A 22,646-nucleotide genomic window follows, 5' to 3' on the forward strand; every position below is an offset into this window, starting at 1 on the left:
TCTTGTTTGTATGCCTGGTAAATGTTGACATCGACTCCGGTCTTAAGTTCTAGTATTGCATAAAAGATATATGGTTGTGATTAGTTGCTGTCATTTTCAGATAAGGAATCCTTTTTACAACACTGTACAGTGGAATGTGATGGAGAGGCTGTTTATGGTAGCCTATTTTCTGGTCCTGTTCTGCAAGGTCGGTCATTGAGAAGTGAAAGCAGTAACTGCAGTGCATGCATTACTAAATTTTCTTATTTGTTGAGTGTCGTAGCAGGTTTTAGCATCCTCAGTGTGGCTGATTAGAGATGGGGAACCAAGCTCTATAACATACATGTTCAAATCCAGGCCCAGTTTCTGGACCTGCATTTTTAAATCATTGATTCATTGAACTGTAACTCATTGTGTCATACTGACAGTGACTACAAAATCCAGGACTGAAAACTCAAGTTCCAGATTTGGAGACCTTTGCTTTACAATGTTTGTATTTCTGTTCTGTAGTGTTATACTTGCCTCTATATTACCAGCTCTTCATAGGGCATGTCTGAAATATTTGCAGTCGTGGAAGACAGTGGACATCTTTTCACAGTAACTGTTCCACATAACAGTAAATCCATCTTTCCAAAAGGAGATTTATCTAATTTATTGGCTTGTCTCAGTCAGGACTTGTTGCATCTGGCAGTCTAGTTCTGAAAACAGAGGTGTTCAAATACTAACAGCAAGAGAAACAGCAGTAATAATACTAAAACATGCAATTACTGTTTTCACTGTGCTTTCTAAATAAATTCAGCTTCTGTTGAGGCCTCCATGGCACTGTTTTGGCACATAGCCTGGTTATAATGACTGTGTCTTCCTCTGTGCTAAATAGGCCTGGCACTGCGACACCATATTCTAATTGGTGACAGAGACAGAGTTATTTATTGCAATCTCTGTCTGCCACACATCTAAAATTGTATTGGTCAAAGAATATAAATTACAGGAGCAAGTGAAGCCCTTGTACTGATCATGGTACTTACAGGACAGGTATACAGGTAAATAGAACACTGCACTAATGGCTTTTTTAGGGACAGTACAAGTACAGTACAGTACCATCAGAGACCTTAATTCATTTAAATTAAAGTTAAAACAGTGAATAAGTACTGAGTTATAAGTTATTCATTTTTTCATAACATATTTCTGAGTAGATTAGATATGGAATAATCCACTTGCAAAAGGAAGAGAAGGGTCAATGAAAAACAAAACTGGAGTTCAAAAAATTATTAAAGGATGTAGAGAAAATAGGTCTTCTTACATCTGTTCAAAACCTGGTAGAAGACCAACACTGTTGCTGCCATACAGACTGTGCTTAAGGTTTTCATCTTTGGGAGAAAATCAAGCTCTACTCTTGCTTCATATCTGAAAACAAACCCACAGGTGTTTCTCCATCCTTCCACTGTGGGAACAGAACTCAGTGCTATGGGTCTGGAAGGATGTGTAGCTGTCAAGAAGCTGTTACTGAGAAAAAGTACAAAAAAGAAATCAAACAAAGAAGTTCTATTCTTAGAAAAACGGACTGACCACCCCAGTGCCAAGACCTTGGCTACACTGAAATTGTGAATGGGATTATATTAGAAAAAATAAAAGCGGCTCTGCTAATATGAATGGAAGCTGTAGTAAAGGCAAAGGGGCCAACACAAAATGCTGAAAATTTTGAAATATTTTTGAGATGTTGAGGCTTCTGTAAATGAGACTAAGCTCTGGCCTTTGCATACTACTGTATAAGTGGACAATTACGTGATGCCTTATGCCTGTATTTGGTCATTAGGCTGATGTCATTCAGTTGAATGTGATGAGCAGAGGCCTAAGGCCCCTACCAGAAATAGCCAGAACAGCAGTCACAGACTGGCACTGAGCTGACTAAGAGAGAACATTGCAGTTGTATCAATGAGTAGTCTTCAAAGTGCTGCTGCTGTTTGTTAGCCTCTTTTTGTTGCTGTAGGGAAATCCAGCCTGATGATTGCTGGTTTCAGATTGGAACCTAAATACTTGCTTAGGTAAATGGTAGTTTGAGCTGATTCATTGAGTTTTACATTTTCCTTGGAGCTTTATTCTGGATCTAAGCTTTCTTATATTGAACACCTGTGAGATTAATTTTACTGAAGCATCTTAACAACTGAATACATTCCAGAAAAAAGGTCGCATTACATTTCATTATCAGTTTCACATACTGTTGAAGAGGGCTGTTTTCTCACCAAACACAATTGCTGCTTGATTTCAAAATGGCTGAAGGTCTAAAGATCTAAAGATCATCATCCTCAGTTAAATTACAGCAGTGATTAAACAGCTTTTTTATGAAGTCTGCTGTAGTTACTGTGAGCTCATGATGGGGCTTGTAAACCTTTCTTCCCTTCTGGTTTACTTCACAGCACAATAAGGACATGATGTACTTCTCATTATGAGATTTTTGCTGTAATTGAATGACAATCACTCTAAACATAGATTTAATGTAATGCGTTTGAAACATTACTTCCTTCTTAAGCTTGTACCTGAACACAAAAACAAGCTAAAATGATATCTTTACTGGTTTGCACAGTTGTTGAGGACTTCAAAAGGGTTAATAATGGTAACTTAATCTAGATCAGGGTTGTCATTTTTCATGAAGAGCAATGTTACAGTACAGTAAAAAAAAGAACAAAATTTAATTCAAAACAGCCATTAAGCACAAGTTAATACCTTTTAAAGTGTCACAGAAAAGCATATCAAATAAAGAAAAGTATAATATCAAAACTATCCATATTTCATTTATCCACCCTTTACTTTTGTGCTTTACTGACAATGTTGGGAGGATGGAAGGATCCTCCCAACAAAAGCTGTTCACAAAAGTGTTGCTAACATTACGTCCCCCTTTAAACAGGCACATTCTCACAAGCAGCTACCCAAACACACCTCAGCTGCCTTTTAAAAATGTATGTCTAAAATCACTGGAGAGGTTAGGAATAAAAGTATCCACTTGCATAAGGACTGAGAAAGGAGAAAAATGGGGAAAAAAACAGGAGTTTTAAAACTGGACAAAATGATTAAAAGATGTGGAAAATCAAGAAAATGAAAAGTGGAGCTCTTACTTTAGATGTGAAAAAATCCTATTCTATCCATCCTTCCACTGCGAGAAGACAACTCAACAGTTTGAGTCTGAAAGGAAGTATATCACTCAATAAGCCATTAATAAGAAGAGGAAATAGATATAAAAAAGACAGACACAGAAACTGGACATCTGAAATGTGGAGAAAATTTTTGTGTGCTAATAAGTCTAAATTTGTCGCTGGGATAGTTTGGACCCTGAGAAGCAGAAATGGCAAATGTTTACAATAAACGTGGAAAAAATACAGATACAAGATACAGCAAGTATCTTGACAAGAATGGTAATAAATACACTAAATATTGAACATTTTGACTTTATGTTTAATTGTAGCGGCATTGTAGCGGCAGTTCTTGTTAAATGTGTACCTTCTGCTGTTGACCTTTTGCTAAAAATGAATGGCTAAATGGCTATTTAAATTGGAATGAAGGGTCATTTTAGACTTGTATATATTTTAGTACTTTTTTTATCTCTAAAAATGTCTAACAGAACAAATTTTTCTCCTCATTTACTATTAACGCAGACCTTCAAAAAGCAGTATTGTTGAAGACGGGCACTAGGCTCCACTAGTGTAATACATTAAACTGAAATTCATTTCTGTCTAGAGTTCTATACTATATATACATTCTATACTATATATACATTGTTCTGTCTGGAGTTCTGCTGTATACAAAATGAGCATTTACCTTTAACACATTACTGCACACAGATGCCTGAGTTATGGAAGGAACTGTAATTACTCTGTTGTTAAACAGCTGAAGTTAACTGCTTACTAAAAACAGGTGGCTGATGAATCTCATTTCTAATGAAATACAATCAAAAGGCAATTTGGAAAATGCAGAGTCATAGTTGTTTACACTCAAGTCCTCAACAGCAGCAGGGCTTGGGGGAGAACAGTGTAGGCCATTTTTTTATGTTTGACTTATGTTTGACAGTGCTTATTTTGCAATGTTATCTGTTACGTTTCAAAACACTTGAACATCTGCTGTTCCTCTGTCTTTCTGCTCTTCACCTTATTGTAATTACGTACTGAAAACAACAGCATTACATGCGTATGTACCTCAATGATATGAACAAAGCACTTGTCAACTCATCTGCTGACACTACCTCCCTCTCTGTTGCATATTGGAGTGTCTGAAATAAATACTGCAAATCTATTATGCAAAACTGGAATTTTGTATAATGAATGTAATTGTAGGGAACCAAAAAGAAATACCCAGCCTTATGATAAAAGCTAAGTTCAAAGCACCTGATTATACAGTGCAGAATATGGCTATTTTACGGAATGGATTAGGCTCTGGGCTCAATTTCAGTCCTCATCATACATTGCATTGAAATACATTATTTCAGACTTGAAGTAGTGAGGTTGGTCTTCAGTAAGACAGATTCAGAGTGCAACTACAGTTTTACAGATTGCTGAATCACAGTAAGGGTGCACTGATTTCTTTGCAGGCATATTGGTCGATGATAATTTTTTTAAGAAAATAATTTTTTTATTTCCTCTTTACCTAAAGCTCACACTTGAGCAACTATATCATTGCAGTCATTACAGTCATTACTATAATATTTTCAAAAAAACATTTTTGGCAAATATGTGCATTTATCTGGTGCATTTATTTACTCTAGAAAATCACTACAAAATAAATTGTACGCACACACACACATTATATATATATATATATATATATATAGATAGATAGATAGATAGATAGATAGATAGATAGATAGAAAGAAAGAAAGAAAGAAAGAAAGAAAGAAAGAAAGAAAGAAAGAAAGAAAGAAAGAGAGAGAGAGAGAATATTGGCTGAATATTCCAGCTGTCCTCCAGCCTCCAGTAGTTTGTAAGGTGTTTTGGTCCAAAATACATGAGGCAATCCTGCTTTCTTAGAGATGATGTTATGTATATGAATAATGGGGAATGTTGACGATGTAGACACTAAGCTTGGGTGGTTATCTAAATGTAAACTGTTATCATCTGCCGAATCATTGCAATAAACAATATTATTTTGTTTCAAATTCAGTCGTGCTTATATGGGAACATTACACAGCCTGATTCTACAGCTTGCATTTTCCATGATGGTAATATAATTACCATATAACTACTAACAGATCTACATTATAATATTACTTACTCATTTATAATGATAGCTATATTCTGCACAGACAAGATTTGCCAACATATGAAACATCCAGTGGTTCTGGATGTGTTTGGTTGGAATTTGGAAAAGAAAATTTTGCCAAACAGATGTGTTGGTACCTTCTTCTAGACAAGCTTGCACATTTTACTCTCCACCAGAGAGTAGTTCTCAGTACTCTCAGTAGTTCTACTGCAGACAGAGAATTGATTTTTTTTTTTTTTTTTTTCTTTTTTTTCTTTGACTATTGCGTACAGGTCTAGCTTTAGACTAGTCTAATTCAGAGACATTTCTGGAAGTAAGAGTCTGTGATTGTGAGCTGGTCTGCAGATCAGCAGGTTGTGCTTTTGTGTAAGTGTCGTTCTCAGAAAGGATTGCACTCTTTTTAGCATGTTAGATGCATGGTGATAATTTGTGTAAAATTGTTTTGTAGTATGTTCATTTACATGTTAATCACTTAGTAACTATATGTACACCTATACACATTTATTACCCCAGTTTAGTGTTGCTTTATGCAGTTGTTCTGTTGGGAAGTGGCCATGCGTGTGAAGAATACATTTCTTTCTTTACTGTCTTTCTTTGCTAAGTTATAAAAGAGCACTGGAGGCCAGCTGTGTTTGTTGTTTATGATGCTTACTCTAATATGACACTGAAAAAGTTTTTTATTAATTAGTTTCACTTCTCTCTTTTAAACAGTCAAAACAGAGAAGGTGGAAAAAATAGAGAGCTTCCAGAAGTTGGATGTGCTTGACAAGCAAGACACAGTGGAGAAGGTGGACAAGGTTGTGAAAACTGACAAGGTTGACGTAGTTGACAAGAAAGAAAACATGGACATTGGTGACAAGCTTGATACATTTGACAAGGTGGATAAAGCTGAAAAGACAGGTGTAGTTGTAAAGTCAGATAAGCCAGAAAAAGCTGAGCAGCTTGACAAAACTGAAAAGACAGATAAACCTGAAAAAACAGACAAGATTGAAAAAGCAGAAACATCTGAAAAAGTTGAGAAGATTCCTGAAGTAAAGGCATCTGGAGATAAAACCGATCTGTTTCCAAAGGTGGACAAAGAGGAGAAGATGGACGTAGTGGAAACGGTAGAGCTAAAGGCAGAAAAAGAGAAAGTTGACAAGGACAAGTTGGAACACAAAACAGAAAAGGACAGAGATGAAAAAGAAAAGCTTGATGAGAAGTCAGAGAAGGACAAAGCTGGGTTTGATCAGAAGCTAGATGCAAAACCAGAAAAGGACAAAGCTGAGAAAGACAAACTGGACCAGAAGCTTGATGAGAAAATAGAAAAGGACAAAGCAGAAAAAGACAAGCTTGATCAGAAGTCAGATGCAAAAACAGAAAAGGACAAAGCTGAAAAAGACTTGCTTGATCAGAAGCTAGATGAGAAAATGGAAAAAGACAAAGCTGAAAAGGAGAAAATTGAACAGAAGACAGAAAAGGACAAGCCTGAGTTGGGGAAAGATGAAGCACAAAAAACGGATGTTAAGGAAGAGACCAACCAGTCTGAGAAACTGGAGAAGCAGGAGAAAACTGAAAAAGCTGGAAAACAGGAGAAGACAGCTACCAAAGTGGAGAAGGAGGACAAAACTGAGAAGGCCAAAAAACCAGCGTCTAAGCTTGGGGCAACTAACGGCACCAGCGCTGCCCCTAGAAAAGACTTGCCCAGTCCAGACAAGAAAACCAAGGTGAGCTAGGTTCTTTTCCCATCATGCCATTCTCCATTGGTCATGCTGCTATTGTTGTCGCTAATGCTAATGCATTTTACTTTGAGGTATTTAAACGAAAAATTCAATCCAAAACTGGAAACACAAGTGTCCAAGCCAACCAGAACAGTATTATTTGAGCATACACTGATATTTTTCTTTACATATCAGTGAATTCATTAATCATTCTTGATAGTACATTATTGCTTTAATATCTGGATTTGACATCATGGCATCATACTGCACAGTAAATCAGCCGGTCAGTCTGGACTTCTTTGCATGTAACACTGCTTCCGCTGCTTGTATCCTGTTGCTGTTATCATTTGTCCTTTTATTCTTTTGTTACTCGTTTGCTCTCCATTTGTTGGGTTTGATGTCCATCCACGCAGCCTGTTGCCGGGGCAGCCAAACCGAGCTCGGCCAAACCCCGGCCAAGCCCGGTATCCAATGCTGTGGCTGCTCCTAAGCGTTCGACCCTGACCCCAACCCCTACCTCCACAACTGCAACCTCTGCTACCCTCAGCAAAAAAGCACCCGTGCCCAAGGCACCCACACTCACGGCTGGCACCAAGCGGCCTGCTTCGGCTGCCAGCCGTCCATCCACCACCACCACAGCATCCAACGAGGTCAAGGCTAAGGTGAGTTTGTCTGCCATCCCTGAAAGATAAAAAGGTACCATGAAAGCCCAAAGGTCCCCATGTAGTCCAGCACTCCTGCCGCTCCTGCTTGCAAAGATTCCCTATTTGTGGTCCATTTGCAACAGTGCTGTAAATGGCTTGAACATACTACATTTGCTAAAGCTGCTAATTGTCTAATATGTGTACTTTTTCAGTACTTGCAGCTAACATGCCATACATATAAAGTAGAATGTTAAAATTTATCAAGCAGGGCAGTCATATATTTAACTTTGCATGCATTTCATTTCTGCTTAGAACACTGAGCAATGAATTTCTTTTTTGTTTCACTTTATTGAAAAAAATCAGCCACAGATTGTTGAGCAACCACAGATGCTTTGTCCGTATACTATGCATTGTTGTCATCGATATGCTTTTTGAGTAACATTTCCAGCTCTCATAAGGGCAAGACTCGTAAGGCAGTTGATGTCAGAACGGGTACCTCAGGCCAGTTTTTATTCATTATTCGAAACAAGGACTAACTGGAGATTCAGGGAGATGTCTTTGTCTTTGGATAACCTTGCTCAGAAAGTCTGGTAGGTATCTAAGGCAGGGCCAGAGAAGAGCTGGTTTGTATGGAAAATTTATCAAGATGATCAAGCAATATTGAGCAGTAAGGTAACTTGTTCTTCCTCGAACCAGGATACTTTTTGTGTAATATTCTTAGTCTGCTGGCATGAGAACTCTCCAGGTAGAATTAAGCAAGTTGATTTAATGGAAATAGTTGGGGGGGGGGTCTGAAGTTGGTTGACCAAAGTGTACATAATTTCACACACTCCTAAACTCCTAAAATGGAGCATCTGCTAAATAATGACAAGCTTTTTTCCTCAGCTTTCTGCAGATATGCATTCTGCTATGGATGAAGAAAAAATTGAGAAAAAAATCTTATATACAGACAGCACAGTGTGACAAAATTTTGTTATCAGAAACATCTCCTCAAAAGTAATTTAGCATACATTGAGAGAAGAGTGGAAATATAAAGCATAGTCTGTAAAGTTTGTAACTAGCTAGGTTAGCTGTGTAACACAGTTGGCAGGCCAACTATATATATAGTTATAATTAACTATAAACTATAAAAACTATAATATAATATATATTTTATATAATAAAATTCTTATACACATAACATTGTCAACTCAAAAATAAGCTAATATACAGCAATACATTTTGACAAATGTCCTGTAATGTGCTACAATTACCAGTGACCCTCCAGTAAGTAGAAACAAGCTTTATAAGTAAGTTATAGCAGGCTAACATTAGCTAATCCTATCATTCCCTCTTCGCATTCACAAAAATAGTGTTTAATATATTTTTCCATTAAAACTTCTTTCTTTTTACTTAAAACTTTCATTACGTAAAATGTCTAGACAAAACAGTCTAGCATTTTTTTAGGCTGTGGTAACTCATAAATGCAAAACTTTAATCAATGTTTTCATAACCAGGCCTTTCACATTAAAGAAATGCCACACTTTGTTTCAAGAGTAGTGTTATAGATTGATAAGTAAAAGGACCTTTAAACATTTTTAATCACACATGTTGTATTGTGTGAAGACTTTCATAAAGGGCAGAAACTCATGGGAAACCTTTGAAACCTGTTCTCATGATCATTGGAATAAGACTTAATAAATGTTTATGAACAACTGAGCAGCAATGGGATCTGTATTTATATTACCTCTTTACCATTTATGAAGGTAGTCTTCTGAAAGGTTTCCCTCATCTTTCTTGATACAGTTCGTACTCTGGCTTAGCGGCAATGTTTTGTTCTACTTGTTCAGATGACCACGGAGAAACGCCCACCAGTGCCAAAGGCTACCGCTGCCCCAGCCCGAACTTCTGCCCCCAAAAACGGTGTATCTACCACAGCAGTAAGCAAACCCACCACATCACTTACCTCCCGCACCACTGCAAGTGCCAGCACAGCACGACGCTCCCTGGGTAAGACCACACATACACTTCCTTTCACTCCTAAAACTGTCAGCAAGGGTTCTTTGGAGCCATGCCATAGAAGAGAACTTTTACCACAAAGAGCTTTTATTTGGGTGATTTACATTGAGCTATTTAAAAAACCATCCATCAAGACATTCTTTAGGAAACCAAAAGTTGGTCCTCCATGGCATCAGTCCAGAGAAGTCCTTTTGCCACCTGTATTTTTCAGTGTACTTGTCTGTAAGTAATTGGACAGTGACTCTTGTAAATATTGAGTTGTGCACCCTTAGTGCAAGCTGATTTTTTTTTTTTTTTTAAAACCTACCATTTGTTTCCTTTGTGAGCTCTTGAAGCGATTCATAACTTATCTTTCTATTTCAATGTATTCAGCGACAAAGACTGAGAGCAAACCAGGGGAGGAGAAGAAACCAAGCACTCTGAAGACTACAGGTACAGCATTCATGTTCCATTCTGAATATTAAACAACTAAACATACTATTTAATACATTCTGAATATTAAACAGCTAAACAAGCTATTTTATACATTCTGAATATTAAAAAGTGCTGTGAAAGATTAAATAGGTTCTCTCTTATTGTAAATTTGGTAAAACCTTGTTAGATTGATTTTACTTATCGATGGAACTGTGGTTTACTTATGATTTCATATTACTTCCTTCTCACTGCAGATTCCACCAAGCCCAAAACTACTTCCAGACCCTCTACTACTAGCAGCACCACCACACGCACCCGTACCACTAAGCCAGCCGTTTCCACTAGCACCACGACCACCACGGTGCCAGAGCGGAAGCCCCCTGTGCCCCGTGCCCCTCGAGCTAGCTCCAATACCACTGTGACCAGTACCACCACCCGGACAGCCGCCCGGCCTGGAACAGCTCCAGCACCTGATATTAAAAATATACGCTCCAAGGTCGGCTCCACAGACAACATCAAACACCAGCCTGGAGGGGGCAAGGTAGGGAAATACAAGTAAAGTCTGTGGCTGTGTTTTAAGAGCGTGTCGTACAGGACTTAGCATTTAGCACTTGCAAATGTCCAGCAGTTTGTGTGCATTTGCCATGCTGATTAGTAAGAGCATAGCCTACTACAACTACACAGAACCCAGTTTCCTAAAGTTTGCAAAGTTAGGACCGTCTCCATTTGAAGATGAGCATTCAGAGAAATTCTTGTGCTACCACTTTATTACAGCCTTTTTTTCAGTGGTGCCTTTGCGGAATTGTGACACTTTAGCTCGTTAGCACATTTACTCTCAACTCTTGAAAGACCTGCATGTGACTGCACTGGTACATATTCTCAAGCACTGTTTTTTTCAGTCATGTTTAAGGAACACTTTGCTTGTAGATGTTCAAAAGATGCCAAGACATCAACATACTTACACATTTATTAAGGCTTATTCCAGTAGACATCGTCTGCAATAAAAAAAATGACATGAAAAATGGCGTGTTATAACAAAAAGTTATAACAACAGACTTTTTTGACGTATTATAAACTTTACTTTTTTCACACTACAAACTCCAGGATGTGTTATGGCACAAACTAATGTCAAAAAACACCACCACCTGACATATACAACCCCAATTCCAATGAAGTTGGGACATTGTGTAAAACATAAATAAAAACAGAATTCGATGATTTGCAAATCCTTTTCAACCTATATTCAATTGAATACACTACAAAGACAATATATTTAATGTTCAAACGGATCAACTTTATTGTTTTTTGCAAATATTCACTCATTTTGAATGTGATGCCTGCAACACGTTTCATAGAAGTTGGGATAGGGGCATGTTTACCACTATGTTACATCACCTTTCCTTTTAACAACACTCAATAAGTGTTTGGGAACTGAGGACACTAATTGTTGAAACTTTGTAGGTGGAATTCTTTCCCATTCTTGCTTGATGTACAACTTCAGTTGTTCAACACTCTGGGGTCTCCTTTGTCGTATTTTGTGCTTCATAATGTTCCACACATTTTCAATGGGAGACAGGTCTGGACTGCAGGCAGGCCAGTCTAGTACCCACACTCTTTTACTACGAAGCCACGCTGTTGTAACACGTGCAGAATGTGGCTTGGCATCGTCTTGCTGAAATAAGCAGGACGCCCCTGAAAAAGACGTTGCTTGGATGGCAGCATATGTTGCTCCAAAACCTGTATGTACCTTTCAGCATTAATGGTGCCTTCACAGATGTGCAAGTTACCCATGCCATGGGTACTAACACACCCCCACACCATCAGAGATGCTGGCTTTTGAACTTTGCGCTGATAACAATCCGGACAGTCCTTTTCCTCTTTGGCCCGGAGGACACGACGTCCATGATTTCCAAAAACAATTTGAAGTGTGGTCTCGTCAGACCACAGGACACTTTTCCACTTTGTGTCAGTCCATCTCAGATGAGCTTGGGCCCAGAGAAGCTGGCGCCGTTTCTGGGTGTTGTTGATATATGGCTTTCACTTTGCATGGCAGAGTTTTAACTTGCACTTGTAGATGGAGCGACGAACTGTGTTCACTGACAGTGGTTTTCTGAAGTGTTCCTGATCCCATGTGGTAATATCCATTACAGAATGATGTCGGTTTTTAATGCAGTGCTGCCTGAGGGACCGAAGGTCACAGGCAGTCAATGTTGGTTTTCTGCCTTGCCGCTTACTTACAGATATTTCTCCAGATTCTCTGAATCTTTTGATGATATTATGGACCGTAGATGATGAAATCCCTAAATTCCTTGAAATTGCACATTGAGAAACGTTCTTAAACTGTTGGACTATTTGCTCATGCAGTTGTTCACAAAGTGGTGAACCTCACCCCATTCTTGCTTGTGAACAACTGAGCCTTTCAGGGATGCTCCCTTTATACCCAATCATGACACTCAACTGTTTCCAATTAACCTGCTCACTTGTGGAATGTTCCAAACAGGTGTTTTTTGAGCATTCCTCAACTTTCCCAGTCTTTTGTTGCCCCTGTCCCAACTTCTTTGGAACATGCTGCAGGCATCACATTCAAAATGCGTGAATATTTGCAAAAAAACAATAAAGTTTATCCGTTTGAACATTAAATATCTTGTCTTTGTAGTGTATTCAATTGAATATAGGTTGAAAAGGATTTGCAAATCATCGTATTCTGTTTTTATTTATGAATTGGGGTTTTATGTTGTGTCAACTTGTCATCAAAGTTCACAGCTGTAACTTTTATGAAAAATGACACTCACTGGAATAAGTGTAAATGTTTATGGAGGTCTATTTCAGTTGTCATAAATATCTTATTTAGGGGGTCATGTAGTGTTATGAACACTGTACTACAGTAAGATGTTACTTAACTTTCTTTCAAGGATTTTGCATTTTTGGAAACAATACTAAGCAATGCTACAGTTGTATGCCCCAGTCAGTTTACATGTAACTTACATTATAAGTGAAAATAAGTTAACACGTCCTCTGCAGGGAACAAACTTAAATTTAACATTTTGCTGTAATTGTGCACAATTTCTATTTATTCACCATTTATTTCTTCCAGAATATGTTAAATTCAGCAAATAAACAGTAATTGTTCACTAAAATGTGCAGTAGTGTGTTCTCTGTAGTGGATGTATTAACTTACTTTCACTTTATTTTATTTTCACAAATCAACAAGGTATGTTATTTGACCAGGGTACCTAAACTTTTGCCAACTAAATATACCATTATTATATCTTTCATAATCTAATAACTGGTTTTGTTTGTGCAAAAAGGAAGTCACTGTCTTCATGTGATGCATGGCCCGAAAGTTATTTGCCCTAAAACTGTCCTTTCATACTGTGCCTTGAAGACACTAAGCTGTACCATGCCCCTTATTTCTAATGCTATTGCTAGTTATGACAGATTATTCTTCTTGTTCTGCCTCAGTCACTGCAATCATACCTATGACCCAACAGTAATCACCTTTTTGTTTGTTTATTTGCTCATGATTGTCCCCTAATACCACCCTTTGTCCACCTGGCATGCCATTCTCCCATTTTCTCTTTCACCCATCAGTCTTTTTCCTGGCTGATCTCTCTCTTCAGACTTAACTGCACAGTACAATTCACTGTTACCTTTTATACTTACCACACAAACTTCTGTCACTGGTAATCAGGGCATGATTAGTTATGAGACAGTCAGCACAGCTGTGTAATCAGCTTAACCTGTGATTGAACACCCGAAGCATGATGTCTTCCTCCACAGCATGTTGAATAAAGAAGAAAGGTGCATGGATCAAAACTGAGTTTGAAACCTGATTAGAGGAGGAACATGAACATGCGAGCTAGATGCCTTTCAGGTTTTTCCTCTCATATGTAGGTTGAGGTTGTTCTTTTGCTCTGATCAGAGACCAGGGCCCAGTGTTTTTAATGTGAGTGACTGAGGGGATTTGGGGTTGTCTCCCCAGGTCACAGTTTCTCAAAGCAGGACGGATGCTCTGGCTCAGGGCTCCAGCTCCAAAGAGACCAGCCAGGGCAAAGTGAGTTTTCTCCACATTCCACACTCCACACTACATCTCCCTCAAGTCTCTCAGTCTGTTTTTTGCCCATTCCTTCTCAGTTTCCCCTCATTTTCTCTCTCCCACTCACTTTCTGTAATTCTCTCTCTCTCTCTCTCTCTCTCTCTCTCTCTCTCTCTCTCTCTCTCTCTCTCTCTCTCTCTCTCTCTCTCTCTCATTCTCTCTTTAAACTGTATCCATGACTTTTATTCTGCATTATCCATCTTCCATCACCCTATAAATGAACATTCTCAGGTCAGATCTCTTATTGCTAAAAAAAAAAAAAAAAAGATTCTTAAGAGATGCAAACAACAATCTGCAACTAATTGGAACATTATCTTTTGAATTATTTTTCATTTTTTCATTTGCAAACTGAATCAGTCATTTCCTGTTAATGGTATGATATATAAATACATTTTAAAAATTGTCTTAACAGAAAGTCTGATTGGCTATAGCCATGTATGGCAGATGTTTGGCATGCAAAACCTTTCTGAAAACTGTATTTGCCTCTGCTAAAGACAAATATCTACGAAATCCTGTTATGAAGGTGTGCTGTATATAGATTAGGAGCTGACCCAGAATTCATATTTTTAAATCGAGTGGCCAGTGGAAAGCACAATGTAGGAGAGCGTTGGCTTGTGTCTGGAATAAAGCTGCAGAGCTTTGTCTTTGAGCTAATACTCACTGCAGCTCTGTCTCACTGTCAGTTTTTGCTGTAAAATTTGTTATGGAGCTACCAAAGGCTGAGGGGTCAAGCAAGGTCTTTTAGATCTCATTTAAGCCTCATCACAGAATTTAAATTACCCTGGGTCACTATTACATAATCTGAAAGAAACTTATCATTTACTGCAAAATTAGCTGCTGGCACTGTATGTGAAAGTTCACACACACAGCTGTTTGGAAATTCAGTCATCGCTAAGGTCTTTTCCGTGTGTATGTGGATTGTTATGACAGCACTTTTTTCCCCTCCATGTGCAAACAAATAATTTTCTTTTATACAAATCCATCTTTTTAAACCTCTCCTCCTGAGTGTCAGCAAGCAGACTGTGGCCATGTGCACTTTCTCCGTGTGTTATGTGTAAATTGCAGCACCATCCATATGCAATTTATGGGCCGTATGCATTGAAAAAGCTAAAGGAATTTCTTTTTTTTCTTCCATACCCTATTGAGGTAGAGTCACACAATATGTGGGAGGTCCCATAGAATATGGTCAGCAACAATAAAAGTGAGGATAATACATAAACGCTCAATTTATTAACTGTTGGGCAACTCACAATGGCTGCTTTCTCATTAAATTTATAAATGGATTAATGTGTACGTTTTCAGTAAACAAATGTATGTTATTGGGGGACTTACAGCATCTAGACAAGTATACAGGCCTTGAACATGAAAGAATGTTTACCGAATAAAATAACACAGCACCAAATGTGACTGGATATGGCCATTGTATGTGCTCACAGTCTTTGTTTCCTGAATTCTATATATTTTTGTATTTTTATTTTTTTGTAGTACAGTTCTACCCCTGTAGAATATTTTGGTGAGAAATAAGTTAATTTATTAACACTGTTATTTCTTTGTTACTACATCATTTAAACCTTGAGCCATGTGAGCATGCTGCTAGGAGGCAGTCCTTTGTGCAGCTGTTGGTGCATAAGAATCAACTGAAATCTACTTATAGGCAGGATGGTACAGAAACTCGTTAATTTCTGTTTTACTCTACCCATATCCAGCACTAGTTCTCCCTCTTTAACCTTATACAATCAAAAAGATGAAATACATCCAGTCTATCAGTATAATATGTATTGATTCATCATGTGACAGAAACCTCCATTTGTTGATAGATCTGTTATGAAATGTTTTGAGGTATAATTTTCTTTTCATTATGCTTATTACAGAACTCTACACACTAAATAAACAGTCCAGCTAGAACAGTATGCATATTGCAGTGCACCCAGTGTTATCCAGTTCAGTAGTGACAAGATGTCTCGTCAGTATGAGATGAGACGTTGTGAGACAGCATGCATGTGGCAAGACAAAGTCTTCTTATAATTCAAAAGCTAGGGTCAGCTAGCCAGCCAGTCAAAACTCAGTAGCTGCAGTGCTGACATCTTACTCCCTTACCTCTAAAAAACCCATTGCTGTAGAAAAGCAAACACATAACTGTTTTACTCATAGTCTTGATAGCACATTGTTCTGTTTTCAGGAAAAAATAAGTTACTGTGTCCCTGGTTCCTCTGTAGTCTTTTCACATTCCCACAGCATTGAGTTTTTATGTTTTAGATAGATTTGCAGTTATTAAATGCTAAATGGTTGGAAAGCTTGCCAGTAATTTATCTCCTTTCTGCAGTGGTTTTCTGATATAAGAATATAAATATAAATAAAATTTTTAAACAAATTGTGGAGTCTCTTTGTAGACTGGAACTGATGCCACTCTGCCTTAAGAATTCACTCGCAGTCATCATTCCTTCACTTGTAGAATTCATACCTTCATCATGTTTAAATAAACAAAACTGGAGTTATCATATATTCTGCTGAGCTTCTCAACGTGATACTATATTGTCGCTGTCAGAGCAAAACCTCCTATCTCTATTTTAGTCATTTTTCTTTTTTACAAGTTGACAGTGCTAGCTGCCACATACATTCTGTCAAAATTCACAAACGGACTAATAGAAATGGTCCAAAATGATTTAAAATAAAATCTACTTGCATTAAGATATTCCTCTGATTTTTCCAAATTTATGAGTAATTAAATGGTTAAGATATAAACAATGTCATTCAGAGTGTCTGATGACCTTTAAAAAAAGCAGTCAAACAGCTTCAGTTGATTGAAATGTAGCTGCCAGTGTTCTTACTAGAAGTAAAAGAAGGGAACACATCACCTCCATACTTAAATCCCTATGGTGGCTACCAATAGGTTTCAGAAGAGACTTTAAGGTAACTACACTATATTGTCAAAAGTATTCAGTCACCCATCCAAACCATTTAATTCAGGTGTTCCTATCACTTCCATGGCCACAGGTGTATAAAACCAAGCACCTAGGCCTGCAGACTGCTTCTACAAACATTAGTGAAAGAATGGGTTGCTCTCAGGAGCTCAGTGAATTCCAGCATGGTACCGTGATTGGACGCCACCTGTGCAGCAAGACCAGTCATGAAATTTCCTCACTACTAAATGTTCCACAGTCAACTGTCAGTGGTATTATAACAAAGTGGAAGCGATTGGGAACAACAGCAACTCGGCCACAAAGTGGCAGGCCATATGAAATGACAGGTCAGCGGAATGCAGTGGTGTAAAGCACTGCCACTGGACTCTAGAGCAGGGGAGACATGTTCTCTGGAGTGATGAATCACGGTTGCCAGGAGAACGGTGATTGTCTGACTGCATTGTGCCAAGTTTGGTGGAGGTGGGATTATGGTGTGGAGTTGTGCTTCAGGAGTTGGGCTCGGACCCTTAGTTCCAGTGAAAGGATCTCGTAATGCTTCAGTAGACCAAGAGAGTCCTGACCTCAACCTGATCACCATCACCTTTGGGATGAAATAGAGTGGAGACTATGAGCCAGGCCTTCTCGTCCAGCATCAGTGTCTGACCTCACAAATGTGGTTCTGGAAGAATGGTCAAAAATTCCCATAAACACGCTCCTAAACTTTGTGGAAAGCCTTCCCAGAAGAGTTGAAGCTGTTATAGCCACAAAGGGTGGGCCGACATCATATTAAACCCTATGGATTAAGAATGGGATGTCACTCAAATTCATATGCGTGTGAAGGCAGACGAGCGAATGCTTTTGGAAACATAGTGTATTTCTGGTCTGTATATCGCTTAATGGTTTAGGAGCAGTGTATTTATCTGATATGATGCAGCAATATGAGCTGAGCAGAACATTCAGATCATTAGGAACTAGTCCTTGCAAAGGTAAAGGCTAAACATGGAGAAGTGGCATATAATTACTGTGCTGTTAATAAATTTATTCAGTTGATAGCATAAGAGCCCCAACAATAGACACTTAAGAATCCCAGCTGAAAAGATCTTTTTAAAATTTATTTCTTCATTTGTAAGGTACTTTGAATGACCACTGTCACTGTTAGAAGCAAAGACACATTTTTCATTCATCAAGGTACAAACAATATTAACGTACCCTCAAAGATACATCCATGGTTTTAATGTCTAGTCGTGTACCCTAAAAAAGATTTTCCCAGATGAAAAGTACATATTTGTATCTTTTCATAACCTTATGTTTTAAAGCAGAACAACACAATAAAAAGCCTGGAGACAAGACGGGGTGTGTGGAGTACAACTTAGAAAATATCAGTTCAGTGCATTATGAAACAATTATGTTCCCTGGCTAAAGGTACTGAAATGTTCCCTTGAGGTTGTTCTAGAGAAATTTACTGAATCATAATTGTTTACAGTGGTGGTGATAAGAACCAGACAATGCCTGATATATTAAATATGCCTCTAAAAGCAACATCACAGAAAGTCATTACATGAAGAGGTTGTGAATACGCCTCCTTTGGTAACATGACAGTTTTTTTGTCAAAGGTCTTTTTATTATTTTGAATGAGTTATTACATTAAAGAAATAAAATAAAATAAAATAACCCCAAACACTCCCACTCCCTACTGCACCTATAAATTCTCTTTTAAAAATAAATGCATATATGAACAAATACAAAATGGTAGAAGGTGGCTGTAACAGTCAAAAAAAGAAAAAAAAGTAGCGGTAATAACAAACAGTGGTAGTACAATCTTATGCATCAATATCCACAGAGTCCATTTGTTCCACATATGTAATGACAGGCTGCCAGATAGCATAAAATTTTGAACTATCCCCTCTTATTGTGCAGCGGATTTTTTCGAGATTCAAGAAAAACATTAAATCCCTAATCCAGTGGTTAAAAGTAGGCGGGTGTGTGTCTTTCCATTTGAGCAATATCAATCGTCTTGCTAACAAGGTTGTGAAAGCTATCACGGTTTTTGTTGGTTTGCTTATACAAATATCTTGAGGTATCACAACATGACAGTTTTGAGACAGTTTTGGTCTGTACATTTTTCTACAATGAGCCATTTCACATCAGACCACCCTGAATGACTTTGTTTACATCTAAACTAAATTTTTTAAATTTCTTTTTTGCTTACATTGAAACTTGAGTTTTTCTTTCTCCTGTAAAGTTACTTTTTGAAGAGGTTTTGTTTTGACGTTGATGATATGTGAGATTGTGCATTATGTTTACATGGCCAAAATTACCAAGTGCTTTACAGTACAAATTTACATGTCAAGCACTCATTTATGTGTTGCTGATGAAGCTCAAGTTAGTCATGGGGTGGTTTTTCCTATTTCAGTTAATTAATGACTGGGGCTTTAAACAACTTCTGTGTGTGTGTGTGTGTGTGTGTGTGTGTGTGTGTGTGTGTGTGTGTGTGTGTGTGTGTATATATATATATATATATATATATATTTTTTTTTTTTTTTTTTTTTTTTTTTTAGCTAGTTAGTTAGTTAGTTAGTTAGAGTCCAAATGACATATTTACAACAAAATGTAATCTACTTTGATGTTATGTAGTCTATATTGATGTTATATCTTTTGCTTAAGGCACCAGTACTTTTTTAATCACTGATGTGGACATGCTCAAGCATTAAGTCTCATTTCTTCCTTGTACTAATGCCACACTTATTTCTGTTTATGGTGGGGGAAAGGGTGTTTGTATAGACGTCATGTTATTGTTCCTAACTGGGAATGGTACTTTAAACACAGCATGGCATGTATGTTCTAGTTAACAGTAGCTGCTGGCCTAATGATTAGCCACCTTCACTGTAAATAGCATAGTACCTGTATAAGCTTGTAGGTGCTTCAGCTTTCCCTCTTTGTCCTGTCGTCCTCTTAACCTGGTGATCCCTGGTGTCCTTCTGCTCTCTGCCTGCCATGCTGTGTTATAGGTTCAGATAGTCTCCAAAAAGGTGGACTACAGCCATGTTACATCTCGCTTGGGTTCCAAGGACAATATCAAGCATGTCCCTGGTGGAGGGAACGTAAGTACCATCACTGCATGAGATCAGCAGAGTCGATGCAATCTTCATCGCTCTCCTCGCACCTTTTTTAAAATAGAGTTGGAACACTCTGACAACCAAAAGGATAAAGCAGTACACAATTCAACTTTGTTTTATTCTGTTTGTGAATTGTAATGTGTTGATGTGCAGTGTGGAATGGTGCTAAGCGTCATGCTTATGATATCTGCACTTTACAGAGCAGCAGCCTTTTGAGCCAGTAACAGCAGAATTTTGAATTTTTATTCTTCTTTATGGCTACCTGACACATCTCTTACTTCTCTCTTTTATCTGTGGCTTCTCCTTTAGTTCTCAGAGTTTCACAGCTTCTAGCACTGCTGACAATAACATAAATAACAATTCTGCAATGTTTTCTGAATCACAATGTATGTCACCTAATCTATTTTGTTTTATATCTTTCTTTTTTGTATCTTTTGAGTCTTTTGTATCTTTTGGCATCCAGTGGGTGCCAGACCAGCCTCTGTTGATTTTCTGCACTGCATGTAGATTTCGCATATATTCAGGGAAAATAAAAAAAGGGTAGGATGCTGCAGCACCAGCACTGAACCGTAAAACTCTTCCCCTTGTTTTACATGTGCCACTTTGATGTGTTATCAGGTGCAGATTCTCAGTAAGAAGGTTGACCTGAGTAAAGTGACCTCAAAGTGTGGTTCAAAGGCCAATATCAAGCACAAACCAGGTAAGAGCCCACATGGCTTATCTTATCAGATAATTACTTGAAGGTTTTTGAGGCAGATTGTAACCATCATGGTCACATGAAAGCAGCTGGTTACAAGATAAAGACATTATAGATGAAAAAGTGCTGTTCTGTGTTACCAAAGTTTTTATTATTTCTTGTAGGAGGTGGAGATGTAAAGATTGAGTCTCATAAGGTGAACTTCAAAGAAAAGGCCCACCCCAAGGTGGGCTCTTTGGACAACGTCAGTCATGCACCTGGTGGGGGGAATGTTAAGGTGAGATTTGGGGTAAAGGGAAAATGGCTTTGCCAAACTTTTCATTCTTTTTACCTACAGTTTTACTTGAAAGAATACTTCACTTAATTTCTGAACCTGTCAGATCTTTCTGCATTCTGAAAACCATCACAGTTGCAATGGCTAAACTATAAATTGGACTCAGGTGTGCGACAACTAATACTCTAAGTTTGGAATCTGATATTCTGTATCTGTGGTCAAAATTAGAATTTGAGATTTTGCTAGACATAATAACAAAAGCAAAATAAGAAAGACTTTAAGAAATTAATCACAATTACAAAGACAGCTACACAGTTGAGTCATGTTAGGTTGAATGCCATATGCACTATGGCTATTAAAAAAAGCATTATAAAAAGCTTGATTGTGATTATTTTGTTATGAGGTTGCATAGTCGTCTATATTGTTCAATCAGTTACTAAAGCAGTGAAAATTATGGGGAAACTATAAAGAAGAACAGTACTTGCATGGCGAGGCACGTTGACAAGGATAAGAGAACACTTAACAGTAGTGTTGCTGAACACAAAACTACAGATTGAGAACTGAACTGAAACACCACCTATGTGACAGAAACAAAAACTTGATACAGCAAGCTTCACAACACAGGATTGTCTATTAGAAATCACTTAGTTATGGTCAATACACACTGATTTTTGATGTAAGGAGCACAAAAATTTTAGCACCTAAACAGTGAAAAAAATAGAATGGTCCAGTTAGTCATCTTACCCTTTTCCCACAAGTGGATGTTTTTCTCTTTTGAGAGAGCCTAAAGATGTCCTCAGTGTTCAGTGTTGGATGGAAAATGATAAAAGTGGTGGTAGATCCTAAATTGTATGGGTTGTCATCTCATGACATGTTTTAAGATGATTACAGCTAAACAAATTTAAAGGTGCTTTCAAGAACTCCAGGATGAAGTCAGATGTCTTCCATGGACTCCTTCCAGTACATACCTTTTCACCTTTTGTTCAGTGTTCTTCCACACAAAGTTCAAAACATGTATGACAGCATTCAGGCTTTTGATCTGAATATAGTGATTCCTACATCTTAATTAGGTGCTTGATAGTAATGTACTGTGCAGTGCATCTGTTAATCTGTCACAACTTGGGATCACAGTAACATACAAAACAAAAAAGGAGTGAATAATAAAAAAAGAAGAAGATAAAGAAATGTAACTAAATTCTGATCAATTTTCTTTAAGTCGTGGTCGATTTGTTGGCGCAGTGCATTTTGAATTGTTTTCTTAACAGCTGAAAGCTCATATACAGCTTTCAGTGGGATTTAATGTGAAGTCATCACCCACAAAATGTGTTGTAAATGTGTTTCATAGTAAAAAAAAAAGTTTTTTCATTGTTTCCCCTTTTCCTTAACATATTTTATGTTTATTTTGTTCACAAACTCAAGATCCATTTTAAGTTCTACATTTTGTTGTATTTTAAAAACATCTCTATTCCTCTGAATCTTTGTGATTTGATGGCCCCCAAAGGTTGACTTTGGCATCTTTCTGCAGAAATAAAGATGAAGTATAGGGATTTTTGCTGTTTTTGGAGAGAAAGGGCTAGGGTGTGA

General features: G+C 37.7%; 1 protein-coding gene across 15 annotated transcripts in view; it reads left to right on the plus strand.

Annotated features, from left to right (window-relative positions):
- Positions 1-22,646, plus strand: part of LOC108436089 (microtubule-associated protein 4) — a 108,683-nt gene that overhangs the window by 80,022 nt on the left and 6,015 nt on the right. For 11 of the 15 annotated variants that reach the window (XM_037537153.1, XM_037537151.1, XM_037537163.1 and 8 more), the window contains 9 exons: positions 5,935-6,929; positions 7,337-7,585; positions 9,397-9,556; positions 9,938-9,997; positions 10,234-10,520; positions 13,962-14,033; positions 19,984-20,076; positions 20,710-20,791; positions 20,953-21,065. In XM_037537153.1, coding sequence (XP_037393050.1) covers positions 5,935-6,929; positions 7,337-7,585; positions 9,397-9,556; positions 9,938-9,997; positions 10,234-10,520; positions 13,962-14,033; positions 19,984-20,076; positions 20,710-20,791; positions 20,953-21,065 — 2,111 coding nt within the window. The remainder of the gene's footprint in view (positions 1-5,934; positions 6,930-7,336; positions 7,586-9,396; positions 9,557-9,937; positions 9,998-10,233; positions 10,521-13,961; positions 14,034-19,983; positions 20,077-20,709; positions 20,792-20,952; positions 21,066-22,646) is intronic. The other 4 variants (XM_037537157.1, XM_037537155.1, XM_037537160.1 and 1 more) reach the window with 4 other exon arrangements.

The sequence above is a fragment of the Pygocentrus nattereri genome, chromosome 3, assembly GCF_015220715.1.
Source record: "Pygocentrus nattereri isolate fPygNat1 chromosome 3, fPygNat1.pri, whole genome shotgun sequence".
In the NCBI taxonomy this organism is placed as follows: domain Eukaryota; kingdom Metazoa; phylum Chordata; class Actinopteri; order Characiformes; family Serrasalmidae; genus Pygocentrus; species Pygocentrus nattereri.